Source organism: Nomascus leucogenys, chromosome 3 (assembly GCF_006542625.1).
Source record: "Nomascus leucogenys isolate Asia chromosome 3, Asia_NLE_v1, whole genome shotgun sequence".
Taxonomy (NCBI): domain Eukaryota; kingdom Metazoa; phylum Chordata; class Mammalia; order Primates; family Hylobatidae; genus Nomascus; species Nomascus leucogenys.
Genome location: NC_044383.1, coordinates 68,487,862 through 68,514,481, shown reverse-complemented (window position 1 = coordinate 68,514,481; position 26,620 = coordinate 68,487,862). Strand labels below are relative to the sequence as shown.

At 38.9% G+C, this 26,620-nt stretch overlaps 1 protein-coding gene across 1 annotated transcript in view; it reads right to left on the bottom strand.

Annotated features, from left to right (window-relative positions):
• The window catches only part of LOC115832848 (DNA primase large subunit-like), a 127,308-nt gene extending 101,109 nt beyond the window's left edge, over nucleotides 1–26,199 (bottom strand). The window contains exons 1-3 of the mRNA XM_030804325.1: nucleotides 26,159–26,199; nucleotides 25,263–25,335; nucleotides 19,814–19,999 (exon numbers count right to left, since the gene is read on the bottom strand). Coding sequence (XP_030660185.1) covers nucleotides 19,814–19,999; nucleotides 25,263–25,335; nucleotides 26,159–26,199 — 300 coding nt within the window. The remainder of the gene's footprint in view (nucleotides 1–19,813; nucleotides 20,000–25,262; nucleotides 25,336–26,158) is intronic.
• Between the last annotated feature and the right edge of the window lie 421 nt (nucleotides 26,200–26,620).

Sequence of the window (26,620 nt, the reverse complement as noted above, 5' to 3'; positions counted from 1 at the left end):
GTGCAACGGCGAGATCTCAGCTCACCACAACCTCCACCTCCCGGGTTCAAGCCATTCTCCTGCCTCAGCCTCCCAAGTAGCTGGGATCACAGGTATGTGCCACCATACCTAGCTAATTTTGTCTTTTTAGTAGAGACAGGGTTTCTCCATGTTGGTCAGGCTGGTCTCGAACTCCCGACCACAGGTCATCTGCCCACCTCGGCCTCTCAAAGTGCTGGGATTACAGGCGTGAACCACCGCACCTGGCCACAAGAAACTATTTTTTTCATTACATTCAAATTACTTTCCTACGATCTCACTAACACGAATATTCAAACGAAACAAACTTTTCTTTGAAAGAAAAACCAAAACATAGGCAATTAGAAACTAATATTTGTGTCTAGAAGTTAACAGGTTTACAAATATATTGAGAAAACATGTGAATGATATAGAATAACCCCTTTATCAACATTTTAAAATTATTCAATATTTATTTAGGACGTTATAGATTACATAGTATTTCACATATATACTTAATTCTTTGCTGTATTTTAGCAGACATTACTATTGTCCTCAAAAACTGAAAAATCTCTATTGTTAATTGTGTTCTCTTAAATTTACATAGTTATCATTATCAGTGTCAACCTAAACACTAAGTCTCATCTTCCTTCTGAGAGTACTGGGGGAAGTTCAGGGTTTGGAATAAAATAGACCTGGGTCTAACCCAGGTTTGATCATGTACCACCTTTGCTGCCTGAGGAAAACGCATTAAACTGTCCATTGAAGGAAGATAATATTTACCTCATGGTGGTGGTGTGAGATTAAATTAAACAGAAAACATAGGAAGAATTTAAAGCAGCATGCTTGCTTTGCTAACTCCTAAACCTGATTAAGTTTACCTTATGCCATCTCTGCTTTTGCTCTAAGGCCATAAGACACTGCTAGAGAAAGCAACATAATAGTGCTGACTTAGCCAGTTACAAATTTATAGCCTAATACTGTTTTCTCATTAGTAAACTCGACATAAATAACACTTATCTCCTAAGATTGTTTTAAGGATTCCATAAAATTGTGTATGTAGAATATTAGTTATAGTGCCTAGCATATGCTAGGAACTCAAACTGTAACCATTCTGTAGCTTAGCCATCTTTTTTTAATTAGTTAATGCCTTAGCACACTTATGGAAGGTGTTATTCTAGACTCTTCAACTTTCTTTAAGCCCTAAATACACCAAATCCTTCTGGTAGGCGATTCCCCTGCCTACTTTATTGGAAAGGTGAGCAGTGGATGTGAGCTCCCACAGCTCTTCTTTCTACTTTTAAACACTCCTTTACCAATTCATCATTTTTCATATATCCATCATGTGTGAGATAAACTCAACTCCTAATGCAATTCTTTCAGTCATTCAACAAATTTTACTGAGCATATACAATCTGTCAGTACCATCTCAAGTGCTGGGTATATCATGGTAAGAAAGAAACAAATTCTACACTCAGGGAACATCATATAGGAAACAGAGGTTCCTATTATAATAATCACGTAATAAATAAATGTTTTAAATTCTCTTTCCATCTCCTCAGGCCTGTTTCCTCAAGTATTCTCAGCACATCCTCCATTTCCATGAGTTTTACTGCTCCTGCCCACCCCAACTTGAAAACCTCGCTTGGCACAGTCACCCTCTATACCTAGTATGCTCTATTTCTTTCCTTCCTGACTTCTTAAACTTTAGAAACACACACTCTCTTCCCATCGCCTCCATTTTCTTGTATGCTAAGACCAGGAAATCTGGTTCCTGCTCTGACTTCTTCTTAAAAACAATATCCATGCCTTTTTCAGTTCTGAAAGTACCAACTACCTCTTACTTTCTAAATTCTCCTCTTTCTTAGTGCCTAGAACCAAACTGTTGTTTTCTCTCTTCTACTCCAATTTTTCTGATAATTCTATTTTCACTCTAGGTTCCCCCATCTCTGTTCCAAACTGTGGGTATTCCTCCAAGTTGGAAACAAAGAGGACCCAAGTACATAATCCATTTCACCTCCACTCCGATCCCAGACAATTTAGCTCCCTGCCTATTACCTGTGTTAATGGAGGTTCCAAACTTTCTAAATAACTTAGGCTGACCACCTGAGTTAAATTTAATTCTTTCTTCATGCTGTCCTATAAACGATCCTCAAAATATTTCTTGAATCCACACTTACCCCTTTGTTCTTATCACTATCACAAGACCTAACTTGGTTAACTATTTATCTCATTCCTAGTCTCTCTCCATTTCAATTCTTCACATTTTTCCGTATTAATCTTCTGAAGATATAATTCTCTCCTGGTTTAAAATTCACTAATGTGTTCCTCCTGACTATAAGACAAAGTTCATTTACAGCAATCATATTCTGGCACTTATATCTTTCTCCTCTCTACTCATCTCGTACTACCTTCTTAAATTCCCCACTACAAATAAACCAGAATAGTATTTTTAAACATTTTTAAATAGCTAAATCCTCCTTTTAAGTGAAATCTTACGCAGAACCCCAACACATAAAAGCAGATAAAGATACAATTACAATTGTTCAAAGGAGGCCAGAAACCAGACAACTTAATCTCTCCTGTCAATTTCTCTCCCTTTACTGTGAAACCCAAGAGCTCCCAAGAGCAACCTCAAATCCATTCCATTACACCACATCCCTTGAACATTTCTTAAGACAAACTATCTTTGCTGAAATTCAGTCCCTATTTCCCTTCTTTGCCCTTAATCTTCTTCTCCGTTCTAGGTGATATGACACTCTTAATAAGCCAGCACAAATTGTATTCTACTTGTGGAAACTTTGCTGATTATATCACACCAATCTAACCACTCTTTCCTATGAAAACCTAGAGTAAGAATAGCGGGCACTTACTACATATCAGAATCTGTATTAAGCCCTTACTGAATCTTCCCTACATCAATGAAGTATAGATAGACAACAGTTAGCTAAAGACATATATACATATGTATATAATTATTGTCCACATTCTATAGATGAGGACACATGTCGGGTAACTTGCCTAAGGTCACACAACTTGTATATAATGGAACCAAATCTGAACTCAGTCATCTGCAAGCCTGTACTATCAGTTCTTTCCAACCTTTTTAATGTTACTGAACACATAAAATGACATATGTAAAGCATTCTAGGGCAAAATGAAACAAGCTGCTCACAGTTGAAGGCAGTTAGTTTTAATACCCCAGACCCAACCTAGCTTCCCCAAGGATTCATGGGATCAATGTTGGAGTATATTAGATTCATTAGCAGTACACCAGCTGAAAAAATCTGCTATACATACTCATTTCATATTTACTGGTACCTGGTATGTAGCAGGGGTTCAAATATGTGTGTGGGTTATTGACAATTATGCTCAGATCGCAAACAGAAGCAGACAGAAGAACAAACAAGAGCTGAAGAACTTACTAATAAATGCCTATACTTTGAACAAGGCAATAACCAGTTTAGATTTCCATAAGGTTGCTATAGTCTGAATATTTGTCTCCTCCAAAACTCACATTAAAAGGTAATCCCCAATGTGGCAGTAGTGAGAGGTCAGGCCTTTAAGAGGTGACTGGATCACGAGAGATGTGCCTGATCCCATGTGGACTGATCCATTCATGGATGAATTGATTAAAGGGTTAATAGATTGATGGGTAGCATAGGAGGGAAACCGGTGGCTTTGTAAGAAGAGAGAGACCTGAGAAAGCACAGTAGCATGCTCAGCCCCTTTGCCATGTGATGCCCTGTGCCACTTTGGCACTCCTCAGAGAGTCCCCACAAGTAAAGGGGCTCTCAACAGATGCAGACCCATGACCTGGGACTTCTCAGTCATAACTAGAAGAAATAAATTTCTCTTCTTTATAAATTACCCAGTTTCAGATATTCTGTGATAAGCACTAGAAAATGGACTATGACAGGGTAGTAGTTAAAACAGTGGTTCCGAATCTTTAGTGTGCATCAACTTCATCTGGATGATTTGTTAAACCACAAATTGTGGGCCCTGACCCCAGAACTTGATTCTGAGACTCTGCATTTCTAACAAATTCCCAAATGATGCTGATGCTGAGATCTACTGGTCCCTGAAATAAAAAATCCTAACAATAAATGTTTCATATACTCACACCCCACCAGCCAAATATTTAATCCTTCAGTAGTCAATTTTTAACAACACAAGTTTGTTCTAAGGCATGATGCAAGCTAGATTCTGGAAGAAAAGATAAGCTTTTTAAACAGTGCTAAATGTTCCTTGACCCAATTATAACAACATATAGTAGACCTTAACCATGCTGTCATCAAGGACAGAAACCACACCTATAGAAAATGTGCATTATCAATGTTGTACTTAATATCCAGTAAAACCAGCTTAAAGCAATTCAGAATAACAACAATATAAGCAATCTGACTGACAGGACACATGCTTTGAATTTATTAGAAGAATTATCCAGTTCAATGTAATACTTAACAAAGCTAGTCACCGAAGTGATTTAATATCCAAGTGCCAAGTAAAAGAATATTTTCATGGTATTCATACTTTAAATAGAGGTTTGTGCATGCTCTCACGTATAAGTGGGAACTAAACATTGAGCACCCACAGACATAGAGATAGGACCAATAGACACGGAGGACTACTAGAGGTGGGAGGGAGGATGGACTGAAAAACTACCTATTGGGTACTATGCTCACTACCTGGGAGATGACGTCACAGCACAACATATACTCAGGTAACAAACCTGCACATGTACCCCCTATATCTAAAATAAAAGTTGAAATTTTAAAAATAAAAAATAAATTAAATAAATAAAGGTTGGATTTTATATCTCTTGCACCCAGAGTGATGCTTTTTTCAGGTAGACAGACTTGTAAAGTATAATTACAACTAAGAAAAACATGAAAAACTTTAATTATATTTTGTTTGTATAAAGCATAGGTGCATTTATTTCAGAAATATGGGAAATTATTTAAGGAATAAGATGTTCAAAACTTTAAATACTTCTTGTGAATCATTCACAAATCCAAAAAATCTGATTCAGCAACCTAAGTGCAATTTTCAAATGTCTCCATCCTTCACTGACAAGGGTTAACTCAAAGAGCTTTATTTTAACATTTTAAACATATCAATATTCATATTCAAAAATTTAAGAATCAAAACCCTACATTATGAAACCAGTGTTTTTGGAGTAAGGTATACTGTGAAAAGCAATTGGTTTGCTATAAGATCATACAACAACGGAATGTTCTCTTGGAAATGGTTGATGTTTTAATACTAAAATCTCTATCCTCAAGTATAATATGCATCTAAATAAAACAGTATTCAAATATACTGAGAAGGTAAATTACAAAAAGTCTGGAAATGGAGAATTTTAAATCACAACAGTCAGAACCACAACAATCCCAAAAACAGGTAATAGAAAGCCTAAGTGAATGAGTAATAAATGGAAGAATTATTACTGTAAAATTATTTTATTAAAATAATTCTAAAAATAAAGAAAATAATGGAAGAGCTAACAATGTTTTGCCTACTTTCCCCTCATTCCTTATTCATTGTGTATTCTTGCTCTTAGTTCTTTCTCAACTAATCCATGTCATTCGCTTTCTCCAAATCTTAATTCAAGGTTGGTCTCTAACATGATCCACTCTAATAACTTTCTTACTCCACATCACCCCAATAATACTTTCCTTTTTACCATCATGTTTTGGAACTGTTTTCCAATTCCTTCTATCTTTCTCAATTAAACTATAACCAAGTAGATTAAAATTTTTAAATTTGCTTTAAAGCAAAATAGTTTCTTAAAAATCAATGTTGGCCTGTATAATCAGAAATCCAAAGTTAGGCGAAATCAATTTGAACCAAGTGGAAACTTTACTCATACTATTTTCCGCTTTTCAGTAAAGCTTCATAGCATCCAACATTCATTATATTATTTTAGTAAATATTCAAAGTTGTGAAACTACACATATTTGACTAAATTCCAGTTACCAATTGACCCTATCCTGGCTGACAGGATCCTGGTTGGCAGTTACCTACCCAACAAGACCAGTTCCTACTGGCCTACTAATTCAATCTATCTTTAGTAATTAGGCTAAAAAATCTATGTCTCCAGACTCCCCTCTTGCCATAATTATACTGGTACAGTTCAGGTTCCTACCACCTACAGGATGGGCTACACTTTAAGGTCCTTTAAAATGTTGTCCCTTTAACATGAAATTCCCTTCTTTCTCTATCTGTACATTTGTATTTATCTGGTTTTTCCAAATAAATCTCTTGGAAGATTCTCATAAATAAGGTCTTGGAGGGGCCAGGCATGGTGGCTCATGCATGTAATCCCAGCATTTTGGGAGGCTGAGGTGGGCAGTTCACCTGAGGTCAGGAGTTCGAGACCAGCCTGATCAACATGAAGAAACCCCACCTCTATGAAAAATACAAAAAAAAATTAGCCCTGCGTGGTGGCACATGCCTGTAATCCCAGCTACTTGGGAGGCTGAGGCAGGAGAATAGCTTGAACCCAGGAGGTGGAGGTTGTGGTGAGCCGAGATCACGCCACTGCACTCCAGCTTGGGCAACAAGAGTGAAACTCCATCTCAAAAATAATTATAATAAATAAAATAAGGTCTTGGAAAGTCTTCATAAATAAGAGCTGTTTCTTTTATTTCAGTATCTTCAGAATGGTACATGTTCATGATAAACACACAATAAAAATTGCTGAATGATCTATGCCAAGTAGATGGAATATGTACATATGTATGTATCTATGTATATACATATACACACAAATACATTTCTCTGTACTTTTTATAAGAATTGTAATATGATACTATATTAAATATTTATATATTTGTATATTCTACCAATCCATATTTTGATTTAGAAAAATACATGGACGACAACAAATTTGATTCTGGGAATCTATATTTCTAACAAATTCCCAAATGATGCTGATGCTGAGATCTACTGCTCTTAGAAATAAAAAAGCAACTAAAATGACTTAAATTCTATAACTTGTTAGAAACAGCTCTATCTAAAAAGAACCAAAACAGATAAAGATTATTTTTTCTCATATCGAAAGCCAAACTTCAAAGATTTGGTAGAATTTACCATGTATTCAGCAAAATATAAATAAATAATATCTATGAACATGTATGAAAATTTATTTCTATGTAAATAATATGGAAATTTCCATGTGTTAGTTTATTCAGTAAACATTTATTGAGTGCCTGCTATGAGTCAGGCACTGTTCTAGGTGCCTGAATATGCAGCAGTCAAAAAGAAAGACAAGATACCTGGTTTTATATAGTTTACATTCTAATTGTAGGATACAGATAATAAATGAATAAATAAGCAATAAATATAAGGTAGTCATAAGCACCCAAAATTACAAGAACATAATCTGGTAGCAAATAACCAATATCATTTATTGGAATATATATGCTAGTCGGAAAATAGTTTTAAAAGGAAAGAAAAATAATCCAAACTAGTAACACTGAATAAGCATTTTATAGACAGATGGCTAATTTTTACATATATAGGACTGACTTAATACATCTGACAGAGCAGGAGCATTGCCTTCTTGGACAAGCACCATCATTTTAAAATGTATGTTGATCAAAAACTGCCTAAATCCAAAGGGCATCAGCTTAATGGCTAAAGTCAGCATGACCATAAACCACAAATAACATCTGTGACCAGAAACACTCCAAACCCCTCCCTGACCAGAGACATGCCAGCCCCGAGATAACCTCCCCTCCAGCTGGAGAGATGTCAGCCCCAACATAATCTCCTCTCTGACCAGAGACATTCCAACCCCACCATAAACTTCTCCCCAACACAGAAACATTCCAAGCTCTCTCACCAATAAATACTCTCAGTCTGTGAGAGACAGCATTACTGACCAAAATCGGCTAGAAGCCCCACTCAGGTTTATTCTCCAAAATAAACCTGACTTTGGCTGTTGAGCTGCTTTTCGTGTTTCTTTCCTCCTTCTTTAACTCTTACAACATCAAATTCCTAATAAAAAAATAACAGTGAACATCAGAACCTTAAGCTGCTTCCACAATCCATTATTACTACTCAAAAATGTTTATAACAGAAATTATGAGCATTATAGGACAAAAACTGCTTAACCTTAATAAAAGGTATCCAGAGACACAATACTCTAATATTTATATTTTGGATGACAGTTACAAACACTAATACAGGTGTAAATTATTTTAGAATACAGACAACACATTCCCCTCCAACATTAAGTATAGCATTAGTTTTAAAAGCAAAGTGTTAAAAGAATGCCTGCAACAAGCACAAGTAAGTGAAGATGGGAGGAAGAGACAGATACCGATCAGGCAGTCAATTCAAGAGCAGAGCTGAATTAGAAGTTAGGGTAAAGAAATATTTGGTTCCAGGAGGTATATCTAGGAAAGGTAGTTGTAGCAGCAGAGTTAGAGCTCAAAATTGCTGGAGATATTATACCAGTCTCTGCTGACTCAAAAGTACTGGCTAAGTAACCAAAATATTTGCTCAGACTCATGTAGCAATGTATCTCAAATAAGTCACAATGAGGACATAAATATTAAGAGAAAGAAATCAGACATTATGATCATTTGGGAAACAATAGTACAGAAAAATTCCAGTTGAAATCGACTGTTACCACTTCATTTTTCTGACACTGCTAGGACATATGCTGTCCAAACAGAAGTTGTTATTTCAAATCATTCGAGCTGGGTTCAACACCCAAGTCCTTTAATTAGCACTATAAAAAATGTTTAACATTCTCTATAATCATCCTAAAAAATATCCTATAAGTAGTACTTTAAGCCAACAATTTTTATACCTCTTAAGAATATTTTTAATTGTATGTATCACTTAACAAATACATATAATGACTCAATTAGAGAATATTGTAATTTAGTATGCCTCAGTTTATTACATGTCATTGAAAAAATATGTAAAAGACATAGTTGAGAAAAACATGAACGTTTACAATACAGACTATGTAACAACAGAACACTAAATAGTCATAGAAAGTCAGAAATGTGTCTTACAATCCTTTAGTCAAAATAACATTTGCTGTGATCAATAAGCTAATAAAAATATAGACTACTATATATTATCTAGAAAACTAAAAAAATAATTTTCTTTTATAAGAATTTTTGAAAAAAGTTTGCATTGCAAAATAAAAATTCCATAATAAAAAAAATTTAAACATACAAGTTAAAAAAAAGACTACTAATGATATCGCTACACAGGCTATTCCAGATGTACATAAAAGAAGGCAGGTCAATGAACAAGTGTCCAAGCCAAAGACTTAGTGTCAGGCCTCTGAGCCCAAGCCAAGCCATCGCATCCCCTGTGACTTGCACGTATACGCCCAGATGGCCTGAAGTAACTGAAGAATCACAAAAGAAGTGAATATGCCCTGCCCCACCTTAACTGATGACATTCCACCACAAAAGACATGTAAATGGCCGGTCCTTGCCTTAAGTGATGACATTACCTTGTGAAAGTCCTTTTCCTGGCTCATCCTGGCTCAAAAAGCTCCCCCACTGAGCACCTTGTGAGCCCCACTCCTGCCTGCCAGAGAACAAACCCCCTTTGACTGTAATTTTCTTTTACCTACCCAAATCTTATAAAATGGCCCCACCCCTATCTCCCTTCTCTGACTCTCTTTTCGGACTTAGCCTGCCTGCACCCAGGTAAAATAAACAGCCATGTTGCTCACACAAAGCCTGTTTGGTGGTCTCTTCACACAGACGCACATGAAATTTGGTGCCGTGACTCAGATTGGGGGACCGCCCTCAGGAGATCAATCCCCTGTCCTCCTGTTCTTTGCTCCATGAGAAGGATCCACCTATGACCTCAGGTCCTCAGACCGACCAGCCCAAGGAACATCTCACCAATTTTAAATTGGGTAAGCAGCCTCTTCTTACTCTCTTCTCCAACCTCTCTCACTATCCCTCAACCACTTTCTCCTTCCACTCTTCAATCTCTCCCTTCTCTTAATTTCAATTCCTTTCCTTTTCTGGTAGAGACAAAGGAGACACATTTTATCTGTGGACCCAAAAGTCCGGCGCCGGTCAGGGACTGGGAAGGCAGCATTCCCTTGGTGTTTAATCATTGCAGGGACACCTCTCTGATTATTCACCCATGTTTCAGAGGTGTCAGACCACGCAGGGATGCCTGCCTTGGACCTTCACCCTTAGCGGCAAGTCCCGCTTTTCTGGGGAAGGGGCAAGTACCTTAACCCCTTCTCTCCTTGCCTCTACCCCTTCTCTGCTTTCCTGGGGCAGGGGCAAGTACCTCTCAACCCGTTCTCCTTCATCCTTAGCTGCAAGTCCCACTTTCCTGGGGCAGGGGCAAGTACCCCTCAACCCCTCCTCCTTCAAACTTAGTGGCAAGTCCCACTTTTCTGGGGCAGGGGCAAGTACCCCTGAACCCCTTCTCCTTCACCCTTAGTGGCAAATCCCACTTTTCTAGGGGGCAAGGACCCCCAATCGCTTATTTCCACACCCCAACCTCTTATCTCTGCACCCCGATCCCTTATTTCTGCACCCCAACCTCATATCTCTGTGCCCCAATCCCTTATTTCCGTGCCCCAACCCCTTTCCCACTTTTCTGGAGGGTAAGAACCTCCAAACCCCTTCCTTCCATGTCTCTACGCTCTCTTCTCTCTAGGTTTACCTCCTTCACTATGGGCAACCTTCCACCCTCCATTCCTCCTTCTCCCTTAGCCTGTGTTCTCAAGAACTTAAAACCTCTTCAACTCATGCCTGACCTAAAACCTAAATGCCTTATTTTCTTCTGCAACACCACTTGGCCCCAATACAAACTTGACAATGGCTCTAAATGGCCAGAAAACAGCACTTTCGATTTCTCCATCCTACAAGACATAAATAATTTTTGTTGAAAAATGGGCAAATGGTCTGAGGTGCCTTACATCCAGGCATTTTTCACAGTTCATTCCCTTCCTAGTCTCTGTTCCCAGTGCGATTCCTCCCAGATCCTCCTTCTTTCCCTCCCACCTGTCCCCTCAGTCCCAACCCCAAGTGTCGCTGAGTCTTTTCAGTCTTCCTTTTCTACAGACCCATCTGACCTTTCCCCTCCTCCCCAGGCTGCTGGTCGCCAGGCCAGGCTAAGTCCCAATTCTTCCTCAGCCTCCGCTCCTCCACCCTATAATCCTTCTATCACCTCCCCTCCTCACACCTGGTCCGGCTTACAGTTTAGTTCCACGACTAACTCTTCCCCACCTGCCCAGCAATTTACTCTTAAAAAGGTGGCTACAGCTAAAGGCATAGACAAGGTTAATGCTCCCTTTTATCCCAAATCAGATAGCGTTTAGGCTCTTTTTCATCAAATATAAAAATCCAGCACAGTTCATGGCTTGTTTGGCAGCAACTCTGAGATACTTTACAGCTGTAGACCCAATAAGGTCAAATGGCCGTCTTATTCTCAATATGCATTTTATTACCTAATCCACTCCCAACTTTAAATAAAACTCCAAAAATTAAATTCTGGCCCTCAAACTCCACAACAGGACTTAATTAACCTCACCTTCAAGGTGTACAGTAATAGAAAAAAGTTGCAATTCCTTGCCTCCACTGTGAGACAAACCCCAGCCATATCTCCAGCACACAAGAACTTCCAAACGCCTGAACTGCAGCGTCCAGGCATTCCTCCAGGCCTGCCTCCCCCAGGAGCTTGCTACAAGTGCCAGAAATCTGGACACCAAGCCAAGGAATGCCCGCAGCCCGGGATTCCTCCTACCCGTGTCCCATCTGTGTAGGACCCCACTGGAAATCGGACTGTTCAACTCACCTGGCAGCCACTCCCAGAGCCCCTGGGACTCCGGCCCTAGGATCTCTGACTGACTCCTTCCCAGATCTTCTTGACTTAGCAGCTGAAGACTGACACCGCCCAATCGCCTCGGAAGCCTACAGGACCATCACAGATGCTCTGGGTAACTCTCACAGTGGAGGGTAAGTCTGTCCCCTTCTTAATCAATGCAGAGACTACCCACTCCACATTACCTTCTTTTCAAGGGCCTGTTTCCTTTGGCTCCATAACTGTTGTGGGTATTGACGGCCAGGCTTCTAAACCTCTTAAAACTCCCCAACTCTTGTGCCAACTTAGACAATACTCTTTTATGCACTGTTTTTTAGTTATCCCCACCTGCCCAGTTCGCTTATTAGGCCGAGACACTTTAACTAAATTATCTGCTTCCATGACTATTCCTGGGCTACAGCTACATCTCATTGCCACCTTTTCCCCCAGTTCAAAGCCTCCTTCACATCCTCCTCTTGTATCCCCTCACCTTAACCCACAAGTATAGGATACCTCTACTCCCTCCTTGGCGACTGATCATGCACCCCTTATCATCTTATTAAAACCTAATCACCTTTACCCCACTCAATGCCAATATCCCATCCCACAGCATGCTTTAGAAAGATTAAGGCTGTTATCACTGGCTGCTACAGCATGGCCTTTTAAAGCCATAAACTCTCCTTACAATTCCCCCATTTTACCTGTCCTAAAACCAGACAAGCCTTACAAGTTAGTTCAGGATCTATGCCTTATCAACCAAATTGTTTTGCCTATCCACCCCATGGTGCCAAACCCATATACTCTCCTATCCTCAATACCTCCCTCTACTACCTGCTATTCTGTTCTGGATCTCAAACATGCTTTTTTTTTTTTTTTTTTTTTTTTTTTTAACTATTCCTTTGCACCCTTCATCCCAGTCTCTCTTTGCTTTCACTTATACTGACCCTGATATCCATTAGGCTCAGCAAATTACCTGGGCTGTACTGCTGCAAGGCTTCACAGACAGCCCCTATTACTTCAGTCAAGCCCAAATTTCATCCTCATCTGTTACCTATCTCGGCATAATTCTCATAAAAACACACGTGCTCTCCCTGCTGATCGTATCCGATTAATCTCCCAAACCTCAATCCCTTACAAAACAACAACTCCTTTCCTTCCTAGGCATGGTTACTGCAGTCAGAATTCTTACACAAGAGCCAGGACCGCACCCTGTAGCCTTTCTGTCCAAACAACTTGAACTTACTGTTTTAGCCTAGCCCTCGTGTCTGCGTGCAGTGGCTACCACTGCTTTAATACTTTTAGAGGCCCTAAAAATCACAAACTTTGCTCAACTCACTCTCTACATTTCTCATAATTTCCAAAATCTATTTTCTTACTCACACCTGATACATATACTTTCTGCTCCCCGGATCCTTCAGCTGTACTCACTCTTTGTTAAGTCCCACAATTACCATTGTTCCTGGCCCAGACTTCAATCCGGCCTCCCACATTATTCCTGATACCACACCTGACCCCCATGACTGTATCTCTCTGATCCACCTGACATTCACCCCATTTCCCCATATTTCATTCTTTCCTATTCCTCACCCTGATCACGCTTGACTTATTGATGGCAGTTCCACCAGGCCTAATCGCCACACACCAGCAAAGTCAGGCTATGCTATAGTACAAGCCACTAGCCGGCCTCTTAGAACCTCTCATTTCCTTTCCATCCTGGAAATCTATCCTCAAGGAAATAACTTCTCAGTGTTCCATCTGCTATTCTACTACTCCTCAGGGATTATTCAGGCCCCCTCCCTTCCCTACACATCAAGCTTGAAGATTTGCCCCCACCCAGGACTGGCAAATTAGCTTTACTCAACATGCCCCGAGTCAGATAACTAAAATACCTCTTAGTCTAAGTGACACTTTCACTAGATAAGTAGAGGCCTTTCCTACAGGGTCTGAGAAGGCCACCGCAGTCATTTCTTCCCTTCTGTCAGACATAATTCCTCAGTTTAGCCTTCCCACCTCTATACAGTCTGATAACGGACCAACCTTTATTAGTCAAATCAGCCAAGCATTTTTTCAGGCTCTTAGTATTCAGTGACAGACTAATGGTCTATTAAAAACACACCTCACCAAGCTCAGCCACCAACTTAAAAAGGACTGGACAATACTTTTACCACTTTCACTTCTCAGAATCCAGACCTGTCCTCGGAATGCTACAAGATACAGCCCATTTAAACTCCTGTATAGATGCTCCTTTTTATTAGGCCCCAGTCTCATTCCAGACACCAGACCAACTTAGGCTGTACCCCAGAAAACTTGTCATCCCTACTATCTTCTGTCTAGTCATACTCCTATTCATCATTCTCAACTACTCTTACATGCCCTGCTCTTGTTTACACTGCCAGTTTACACTGTTTCTCCAAGTCATCACAGCTGATATCTCCTGGTGCTATCCCCAAACTGCCACTCTTTGCTGGCAGGACTATGCTGAATCTCCTTAGGCACTCTCTAATCAGATGTCCTAGGTCCTCTCAATTCTTAGACCTTTTATACCTGTTTTCCTGCTTCTCTTATTCCATTTAGTTTTTCAATTCATACAAAACCATATCCAGGCCATCGCCAATAATTCTACATGACAAATGTTTCTTCTAACAACCCCACAATATCACCCCTTACCACAAAATCTTCCTTCAGCTTAATCTCTCCCACTCTAGGTTCCCACGCCACCCCGATTCCCGCTCGAAGCAGCCCTGAGAAACATCGCCCATTCTCTCTCTCCATACCACCCCCAAAAATTTTCACTGCCCCAACACTTCAACACTATTTTATTTTTCTTATTAATATAAGAAGGCAGGAATGTCAGGCCTCTGAGCCCAAGCCAAGCCATCGCATCCCCTGTGACTTGCACGTATACGCCCAGATGGCCTGAAGTAACTGAAGAATCACAAAAGAAGTGAATATGCCCTGCCCCACCTTAACTGATGACATTCCACCACAAAAGACGTGTAAATGGCCGGTCCTTGCCTTAAGTGATGACATTACCTTGTGAAAGTCCTTTTCCTGGCTCAACCTGGCTCAAAAAGCTCCCCCACTGAGCACCTTGTGACCCCCACTCCTGCCCACCAGAGAACAAACCCCCTTTGTAATTTTCCTTTACCTACCCAAATCTTATAAAATGGCCCACCCCTATCTCCCTTCACTGAGTCTCTTTTCGGACTCAGCCTGCCTGCACCCAGGTGAAATAAACAGCCATGTTGCTCACCCAAAGCCTGTTTGGTGGTCTCTTCACATGGACACGCATGAAACTTAGTACTCAGGGTAAGTGTCCATATAGGCTGGTGCAGCTGCTTTTCCCTCTCTACTTTCCGTTTTCTTCTCTCAGTTTACAGCACAAACCAAGCTAAAATGCTAGCTCAACTTCTCTTTTCACTTCAAAACAACTCAGCTCGCCAGCCAGGCATGGCGGCAGTAGCTCACGCTTGTAATCTCAGCACTTTGGGAGGCCAAGGCGGGTGGATCACCTGAGGTCAGGAGTTCGAGACCAGCCTGAGCAACATGGCGAAAGCCCGTCTCTACTAGAAATACAAAATTAGCTGTGCATGGTGGTACATGCTTGTAATCCCAGCTACTTGGGAGGCTGAGGCAGGAGAATCATTTGAACCCTGGGAGGCAGAGGTTGCAGTGAGCTGAGACTGCGCTGCTGCACTCCAGCCTGGGTGACAGAGCCAGACTCTGTCTCAAACAAACAAACAAACAAAAAACAACCCAGCTCTTGACCGGGCCATGAGATGCCCAGACATTTGGTCAAACATTACAGTGAGCGTGTCTGAGGGGGTGTTTCTGGATATGATTAACATTTGAATTGGTAGTTAGAGTAACGCAGATTGCCCTACCTAATGTGAATAATTCTCATCCAATCAGTTGAAAGCCTAAACAGAACAAAAAGCCTGACCTCCTGTGATTAAGAGGGAATTTCCTTCTGTCTGACTTCCTTAAACTGGGACCTCATTTTTTAAACTGAAACACTGACTCTTCCTGGGTCTTGAAGCTGTTGGCGTTTGAGCTGGAACTAAAGCTGACCCTTGAACAACGCAGAGATTATAGGCAACAACCTCCACCCCTCACCCCATACAGTTACAAATCCATGTATAACTTTTTATTCCCCTAACACTTAACAACTAAAACCCCACCATTGACCATAAGCCTTACCGATAACATAAACAGCTGATTAACACATATTTTGAATATTATATATATTCACTGTATTATACTGTAACCTCACAATAAAGTAAACTGGAGAAAAAAAAAATTAAAGTCATAATAGGCCAGGCACAGTGGCTCACACCTGTAATCCCAGCACTTTGGAAGGCTGAGGCAGGCAGATCACCTGAGGTCAGTAGTTCAAGACCAGCCTGACCAAAATGGTGAAACCCCGTCTCAATTAAAAATACAAAAAGAGAAAGAAAGTCATAAGAAAATACATTTACAGTTCTGTACTACATTGATCGATACCATAAGTTTACATTATCTATTTACAAGATGAACCGTCTGTCTGAAATGGCAGTCAACCTTAGCTGGAGACCTCAATCTATATTACATATCAAGCAATTCAACTTTTTCTTCTAATATGATTACTTTTCTCTGGTTCGGGGAAGCATTTCCAGCATTACTAGTGACACTTCCTATGAGCCCCATGGTGTTATTCAAGGTTTATGATATTGCACTAAACACAGTGAAAAATACCCGAGAACTGTGAGAGATCACTTTACTGTAATATACAATTTACTGTGCAAACTGCTCACACTGAGATGATTAGCATCACAGAGCGTTTTAAGTGGATACTTGCAACTCTTATAGGCTCACCACAATAGCAACAGGGTGGGGCTATTAAATTACTATAGTAGTACAGAATGTGCTACAGTTAATTTTATGTAGGTTATAATACTGCATCTTTACATTTGTTTACATTTCTCTCTACTGGGAATAGCACCATGTATGGTCTGTACATTTGTGTGCATGTGTTTTGATAAATTTTAACTTTATGCAATAGATTTCTGTATATCTCATGTTAGTAAATAAGACCAGTATATATTTTATACATTTATATATACTTAATTTTTTCTTACTTTTTTTTGATATTTTTAGGCTATGTGGTTCATCTGCAAGTTTTTTCAAATTGTTGCATATCTCCAAAAAATTTTCCAATATACTTACTGAAAAAAATCCACATATAAGTGGACCCATGCAGTTCACACCTGTGTATGTCAAGGATCAACTTGTACACTATCATTCTTCTGGTTTTCAGGCTTTTGGACTCAGACTAGAACTACAACATTGGCTCTCCTGGGTCTTCAACTTGCCAACTGCGGATCTTGAGACTTGTCAATTTCCATAACCCCCATCTCTCTCTCTCTCTCGCTGTGTGTGTGTGTGTGTGTGTGTGAGAGAGAGAGAGTGTGTGTGCATGTGTGTGTAAGTGACAGAGAGACAGACACACACACAGTTCCGTTTCTCTGGAGAACCCTAATACATCTACCTAAGACATCAAATTCCTAATAAAAAGATCAAAAACTGTTTTAAATTAATAATACATAATGATGTCAATGGCAGAGCAAAATTCTCACATCGCTTGAAGAGGGTCTAATTTAAAACCTTTCTGAACAGTCACTTCACAGCATGCATTAAAACTTTAAAATAGTGTGTAATTTCCTTTTGTTTTTTTCTTGAGATGGAGTCTTGCTCTGTCACTCAGGCTAGAGTGCAGTAGTGCGATCTCAGCTCACTGCAACCTCCACCTCCCAGGTTCAAGTGATTCTCCTGACTCAGCCACCCAAGTAGCTGGGATTACAGGCACCTGCCACCATGCCCAGTTAAATTTTGTAGTTTTAGTAGAGACGGTATTTCACCATGTTGGCCAGGCTGGTCTTGAACTCCTGACCTCAGGCGACCCACCTGCCTCGGTCTTCCAAAGTGCTAGGATTATAGGTGTGAGCCAACCTGCCCAGCTGTGTGTAGTTTCTTATAATTTTATTTCCTGGTGAATGTATGTGTGTGTGTGTGTATATATATATATACACACGCAAAGAATATAATCAAAACTATAATCAATTATCTATGTCCACAGGATATTAGCTATTTGACTCTGTTATTTATATTAGTAACATATATGAGTCAAATTAGACACAACCAAATGTCCAACAATAGAATGATTAAACAAATTACATCACTTTCAAAGGATATACTATGTAACTCATTAAGATATTTTCAAAGATTGGTCAAAAATACGGAAAAATAATCATAATATAATGACAATTTTTATAATGGTGAAAATCAGTGGTGTTTAGTTCTGTAGACTAGAGTAAAAGGCTACAATGTTGACAGTAATTATTTCAAATTGGAGGATAACAGGTGAATTTTTCTGTATTTTTCATATTTTCTATAATTAGAATAAATTACCTTTAATTTAATTTTCTTTAAAAGAAATATAAAAAACATTATCCAAAACTGCTCAAAGAAAATCCTATTAAATGACTTCATTAAGATTCTATGGATAATTGTCGATGAAGACAGTTTTTAAAACAAATCTGAAAAAACTGTAAGAGCTCTTTGTAATGTTATTTTTTAAAATCTGAGCTTTTTAATAAAATATATAGCTAGAGACATGAGCTGAATTGTGATCTCCTAAAAGTCATTTGTTGAACCCCTAACTCCAAATCCAACTGTAATTGGAGATAGGCCCTCTAAAGGGATAATTAAGGTTAAATGAGATCAGATGAGTGGGGCCCTAATCCCGTAAGACTAGTGTATTTATAAGAAAAGGAAGAAACACCAGGGATGCACATGCACAGAGAAAAGGCCATGTGAGTACAAAGCAAGAAGAAGGTCACCTGTAAGCCAAGGAGACAGGCCTCAGGAGAAACCAAATCTGCCAATGCTTGGATCTTGGACTTCCAGCCTCCAGAAGTGTGAGGAAATAGACTTCTGCTTTTTAAGCCTGTGGTATTTTATTTTGGCAATGCTTGCAAACTAACATAAAACATAATAAAGTACTATAAAATGTACCTGGTAAATATTCTTTCTTCTATAATTTACTTTTAGGAGGCAGCAAATCAAGAAATAAACAGTAAAAAATGTTCTTCGTACCACAGTGTCATGGCGTAGAAGGGGCAAAAATCATATTTCCAAGTAAAATGTTATTAGCTGGCACTATTAAAGAGAAATAAGGCATAGGATTGGGAATATAAGCACTGCGGATAGGGTTTTTAAAAAGTTGTTCAGGTTTATAGTAATTATTGTCTATCTAAAAATGTTCTGTAGGCTGGGTATGATGACTCAGGCTCACAGCTGTAATCACAACCATTCAGCATGCCAAGGCAGGAGAATGGCTTGAGCCCAAGAGTTTGAGAGCAACCTGGGCAACATAGTGAGACTCCATCTCTACAAAAAATTTAAAAAAGAAAAAAAATAGCCTGGCATAATGATGTGCACCTGTGGCCCTAGCTACTGGGAAGGATGAAGTGGGAGGATCACTTGAGCCCAAAGGTCGAGGCTGCAGTGAGCCACGATTGCACCATTGCACTCCAGCCCAGCCTGGGCAACAGAGGAAGACCCTGTCTCAAAAAAAAAAAAGTTTATAAAAGATTCTGCATAACATAATAGAAAATATTTTAAATTGTTTCATTTTATTTGTTCATGATATCTCCCAGTGCTCAAAAAATTATGTGCATATGTATAGACACACATACATTCCTACAGATATATAACTCTGAAAGCAATTTCAGTCTTAAAATTACTACTGACAGTATACCTACAAAGGAAAACATTCCTTTCCCAATCTTTTGTATTAGATTAATATGCAAGTTTCTTTTTATCTAAACTGAATTGTCAACACATTTATCCTTTTAGAATTTTCAACTACATTGCAGGGAGCATATTTAAAAAAAAAATAGACCGTTTCATTTTCAGACCAAATTAAAATATCAGGTACCACTCTGATATTTTTTTTCAAAATTACCTTGTCTGGATCCATCTTTCCTTTGATAAATTCTTGCTTCCAGAACTGCAATGCCTGTTCCAAAGTTAAATCAATGCCCTTCATAAATAGGCCATACTGCATTCGGCCTCCATGACGAAGATGGTGGTTTTCCCGCAAGGCTTTATGTAACTGACTCACACAAGGTAGGAAGGATTTGGTAGAAAGCTACAAGAAAAAACAGTTGAGTTTTAAGTTATGTGGAAGACTTATCAGGTCCCCTGTAATATTTGTTATGGTTGCTAATTCAATTTAATTGGAATAAAAAAACAAACACCATAAGAAAGTGCTACTTTATTACTGTGGTTACAGATGACTCTTAATTGTATAAGATGTTTCTTATTAACATTTTTTATTGGTTACAAGTTAATATAATATTTTAGATACTTTGGATTAAATAACATACTATTAAAATTTATTTTACCTGTTTTTTTAATTTAATTAAACTTTTTCTTTGAAGTTAACTATAGACTCCCATACAGTTACAAGAAATAATACAAAGAGATAGAACATATCCAAATTCTTCCAAAGATAAAATCATGTACAACTACAGTAGATTATCACAAACAGGATACTGACATTGATACAATCCACTAGTCTTATTCAGGTTTCCTCAGTTGTACTCATGCACTTACTTCCTTATTAAATTTTATACAATTTTGTCACATGTAGGTTCATACATCCACCACCACAGTCAAGATGAAGAACAGTTCTGTCACCACAAGGATCTCTCATGATTTTATAACCACCCCCATCTATCTTTTGCACCCTGCTCCTCTCCCTTAGCTCCCTAATCTTTGGCAACCACTGATCTGGTTCTCCATCTCTATAATTTTCTCATTTAAAGAGTACAATATAATAGAATCATATAATATGTATTGTTTTGAGATTGTCATTTTTTACTCAGCAGAATTCCCTCAAGATTCATCTAAGTTGTATATAAGCTCATTTCTTTATTACTAACTAGTTTTCCATGGTATGAATGTATCATAATTTATTTATTCACTGATTGAAGAACACTTGAGTTGTTTCCAGTTTGGGATATTTCAAATGAAGCTATTATGAGCATTCTTGAAGAGGTTTTTATGTGAACATAAGATTCCATTTCCCTGAGATAAAAGTACAATCGCTGAATAGCAGATGAACGTTTAAGATAACTCAAATACAAAGCAGAACACAAAAATAAGAGAAACTGTTCTCATAAGGAAAATTCAAATAAATATGTTAAAGAAATCAAGTTAAAATGAACAAAGTGTAGGTCTTTCCCTTAGTGCCAAAAGTGAAATATCATTGCCTACTTTAAATTTTCACTTACGGTTTCAATTGCATTCTCTATGACTTCCTTAAATATCCTCCCAAGACTTAAATTCTCACTCCTTCACACATGCCTTAGCGAGTTCACTTCATCTATAAGAAAGAGCAGGTCTCACTTTGCTTGACTTCGCTGCTCCCTCTAGTGACCATCCAGTTTCTCTTCATTCTTTTACAGTAACAACTTCTGAATTTTTCCATCCCCAGTCTAGTTCATTCAGACCTATATCCTCCCTTGGTAGAACTAACTAGAAAGCCTTTCAACTCATTTTCATGAGACCATTTTTGTTCCTTCATATTAATATCTGATTTTTTTCTAAACATTGTTCTAATCCATACAATCAATATTCAACATCCTTAGTATGAACATGCAAGGTTTCCTCAATATCTGGTAACTACTTTTCTTTTTTTTCTCTTCTTTTTTTATTTTTTTGAGATGGAATCTCACTCTGTTGCCCAGGCTGGAGTGCAGCAGTGCCATCTCGGCTCACTATAACCTCTGCCTCCCAGGTTCATGCGATTCTCCTGCTTCAGCCTCCTGAGTAGCAGGGATTACAGGTGCCTGCTAACATGCCCAGCTGATTTTGGTATTTGTAGTAGAGACAGGGTTTCACCATGTTGGCCAGGCTGCTCTCGAACTCCTGACCTCAGGTGATCCTCCCACCTTGGCCTCTCAAAGTGCTAGGATTACAGATGGCATGACCCACTGCACCTGGCCAATAACTACTTTTCAATTATACGTAACAGAACAATTATTTATTAACTGTTCTGGAAAACAAGCTAGGACCTAATTGTCCCCTTTAATTCAGTTAAGGAAAAAGACACAACAATTATTATATTCACTATTATGTAAGTTAAACACATGAAATAAATGATAAAATGAGGGCTCCAACAAGGGCAAAACTTGAGCACCACAGAAGCACTGTGACAAGGAGCCCGGGAGAGCCCAGTATATCATTACTACACCAAAATGAGTCCTCGGCTCCAGTCCACTTGATTATTCACTATCCCATGACCATGCAGTCATGCTCTGTAGCTTCTCATTTTTCTCACTCTGCTAGCCCTACCTGGTGCACCCTTCTCATGCACATGCCATTGTAGTTAAAGCCAAGCCATCATTCAAGACCCAAGTCAATTTCTATTTCTTTTGGCACATTCCTTGATTACTTTTTATTCATTCAATCAACAAATATTTATTTAACACTTACTATGTGTACAGCCCTGGGGAACCAGTAGTGAACAAAGAAGTCAAAAACCCTGTCCTCAAAGAGCTTATATTTTAATAGGAGGAGATGGACAATGAATACAGACATTAAAAAGATAACATCTGATGCCAAAGCACTGGAAATGAAATAGAGGAATGAAATCAAGTGTGATTAGGGGAGAGGTACTTCAATTTGGGTGGCCAGGGAAGCCTTTTTGAGGAGATGGCATTTCAAGTAAGACAAAGTAAGAAGTTGGATTCTAGTGAAATGAAGATCCTGAGAAGGAATAAACGTGGTGTGCTAAAAGACAGCATAAGATCCATGTGACCAGAGCAAGTGAGTGAGCCAGAATGGAGCAGAAGATAAAACAGAAATGATGAGCACATATGGCTTCAGAGGCCATAACATGAGTTTGGATTTAAGTCCACATATGATGAAAACCCACTAGAGGGTTCTGACCAGAAGACTGATGTGATTCAATAAACAAAGAGAACTCTGGCTGTTATGTAGTGAAAAGACTATATGAGAGTAAGAATGGAAGCAGGAGGGATACTTAAGAGGTGTGGGCAGTAGTCCAAATAATAAAAGTTAAAAAGATAGCGTCTGGCTATATACAGATAGAAAAATGATTATGGAAAACAAGCAAACAAAAGAATCATAAGTCCAGGATAGGGGATAAATTATCAACTTGGATCTTGCAGAGGCAAGAACAATAACAAGAATAGCGCCAGTACACAAGACCATTAGCTAGGTGTTCAAATCATCAACAAATACAGGTGTGGGGGGAGGGGGTAGAATAGCAACAAAGGAGGTCTCAGATGATATAATAAGATCACAAGGGCTTTAAAGGAGCTGGAGCTGTAACAATGGAAGGTAGAGAAATGTGGTCCAAGAAAGACACTCATCACACACCTATATACGAACTCGGGGGAAAGTTGTCTCTACTTGAAGAGGGCCACAGGGGAAACAGCGTTGAGAAAGCCAGATTTGTTAGAAGAAAAAACTAAAGAAAACATCTGGAGAAGAGTTGCAAATACCGAGGGATATGCAAATGACATGCTGTTGTGAAGATCAAACAATATAGATACAGAGTTAGGAGGCAGTCCAAAAAAAGATACATCTGTATTACTCACTACGGGGTCTCAGGCACAGACCCATGGCAGGATCACCATCATTAGCACTTAACATTATATTGCTCATTTATTATTTATCATGTTGTCCCTCTCCCTCATGTAAGGTCCATGAAGGCAGGGACATTTTCTGTTTTCCTCACTTCTGTATCCACAGCACAATGGCTGCTACAGAACTGATGGGCTCAATATATATCCATTAAATGAGTTAATATTTCTATGAACTCCAACAGTATCCAACCAAATTCACATTTGCTTGTGAATGGGGAAACATCTAACTAGAACTAGGAACAGAATTAACCTCCAACCACTCACATTATATAAGCACAAATCACATGAGTGGAAGTGAGAAGAGGGACTGTTAGAGATAAGTGTTTAATAAAAAATTAAAAGATGGGACATCTTTGAGAACAAACTTCAAATCAACAAATCAACTGTGTAAAGTAGGCAACCCTGTTGTTATTTCTAGACATATTAACTGCAAGTACTTTTTTATAATTTTTCAAATGGAAGATGACCTATTCATTCTGATCCAAACTCATGATCTTTCTCTACTAGTCTTATTACAGTTCTTGTTTCCAAGCATTAAAATCCCTGTGTATTTTTCATTTATTGTGAATAATTTGGCAGTCATCTAACCCAAGATTATTTATGGCTGCCTTATTTTCCCTTTGTGTATGGAGTGCAAATGCTGTTATGTATTAAAGAGAAATTCTACAAGTATGGCAAAGTACGCTACCCTATGGAATCACACAGTCAAATGATGCTAAAATAAGCTATCCATTAATCTTGTAGCCTACACTAGATGATGAATTGTCCTCTCCCCCTGAAATTCATATATCAAGTCCTGACCTCTAGTAGCTCCAAATGTGACTATATTTAGAGATGGGGCCTTTAAAGAAATCATTAAGATTAAAGGAGGGCATGGCGGTGGGGCCTTGGTCTCACGTACTCAGTGTCCTTACAAAAAGAAGAGACACCAGGGATGTATGCAAGCAGTGGGAAGACCACAGGAGAACGCAAGGAGAAGGCAGCCATCTGTGAGACAACAAAGGCCCTGGAAGACGTCAAACCTACTATCACTTTGATCTTGGATTTCGAGCCTCTGGACCGTGAGAAAATAAATTTCTGTCGTCATGACGGCCCTAACAAACTAATACACTCAGTGTTTTCCATTTCCCCTTTATTAAATGTATACAGTATTTGAATGTAAACACAAACTCCATTTAGCTATTTAAAAGAATTCCTGTTTGGAATAGTTGATTAAATTCTGTTTTCATAAAAGTACAGATAATTTTCTGATTAAATGATTTTCCTATGATTTTTTTTTAAATCATATAAGTAGGGCATGGGATTTTCTTTTTTTTTTTTTTTTTTGAGACAGAGTCTTGCCCTGTTGCCCAGGCTGGATTGCAGTGGCGCGATCTCGGCTCACTGCAAGCTCCACCCGCTGGGTTTACGCCATTCTCCTGCCTCAGCCTCCCGAGTAGCTGGGACTATAGGCGCCCGCCACTACGCCCGGCTAATTTTTTGTATATTTAGTAGAGACGGGGTTTCACCATGTTAGCAAAGAGGGTCTCGATCTCCTGACCTCGTGATCCACCCACCTCGGCCTCCCAAAGTGCTGGGATTACAGGCATGAGCCACCACGCCCGGCTGGGATTTTCTTTAAAATTAATCAGCAAGCAGTGAAATAATACTCTATCTCCTCACCCAAAAGTCTTTAAGGAAATTTATGTTCCCTCCATTGATAAAGTTCTAAGTTTAAAAGAATGTGCTACTTACCGAATCAATCTGATCTAAAGAAATCTTCCCAACATTTCCCTGGGTACTGTAATCTTGGCCAGTGTAGGAATGACTTTAAGAAAAGAAAAAAATATATTAAAACAGATTCATAAAATACTTTTGATCCCTTCGAAGGAAATTTTTTAAATTTTGAAAATGATTAAAATAAGAAAGCATTTTACATATAAACCTTAGCAGAAACATAGCCAAGTGTTTTAAACGTATTTAATGAAATTAAGTAACTTACCCCAAAATAATACAAAAATATAGTAACAGTCTGAACCTCCTGACTCCTAGTCTAGAGCACCACTTCCATTTTTTTAGACGCATAATCCAAGTTGTTGTTAAAGTTCAAACCTCTACCATTTATCCTTTATTAACAGCACGACAACATAGCAAAAAAGCAGCTGGAACTTATATTGGGAATCATCACTTAAAAGTAGCAGGTGAGCAAGTTACTTAGTTACCACTCTGTGTATGCCAGGTTCCTTATTGACTAATGGTGATAATAATGCCTGCTTTGCAGTGTTGATAGGTCTGAATTGTAAGAAGTTTTGTTAAAGAGCCTGACATAAAGCAATCACTGTTTATTAAAATAATATCTGAATAGCATTTTACAGTATACAAAGAGTCTTCAATTGCCTCTAATTAGATCCTTGCAACACCCTGAGAGAGCGTTTCTATATATCATTTCATGAATGGAGGCTTGGAGGAGTTAGAAACCTGTTAGGATCAGAAAGAAAGTCAGCAGTGCAGTGGGAACTCAAACCTTTTGATTCCTAATTCCCCATTTTTTCACTGCACCATATCATCCTCTTCCCTATAATAAATTTTCCTGTATGATTATCTTCAAATTAGGAAGCATAACTTGGTATATACTACCTAAAGCCACCCACCTCGGTAATGTTTCACCTCCATGACACAACACACTACTCATGCCCAACTCCATGAACACAGACTCAGGTGCATGTAGGTGTGACATAGCAAAAAACAGCTGCTAGATTACATAGAAATTCACAGTCAAACCAAGGATTATACCAATACCACAACTAAAGGGAAGTCCTGGAGTGAAGTCATTATGATCATGAAGAATTCCACCTGGGCAATAGAGTAAGACTGTGTCTCTAGAAATAATACAAATTAAAAAAAAAAAAACCTGGGCATGGTGGCATGCCTGTAGTCCTAGCCACTCTGGAGGCTGAGGTAAGAGGACTGCTTGAGCCAGAGAGATCAAGGCTGTAGTGGGCCATGATCATGCCTGAACATTCGAGCCTAGCCTATACAGCAAGACTGTCTCAAAAAACAAACAAACAAACAAAAAATCCAGATATCACTTTCTATCTGCTCAGTTACAGATT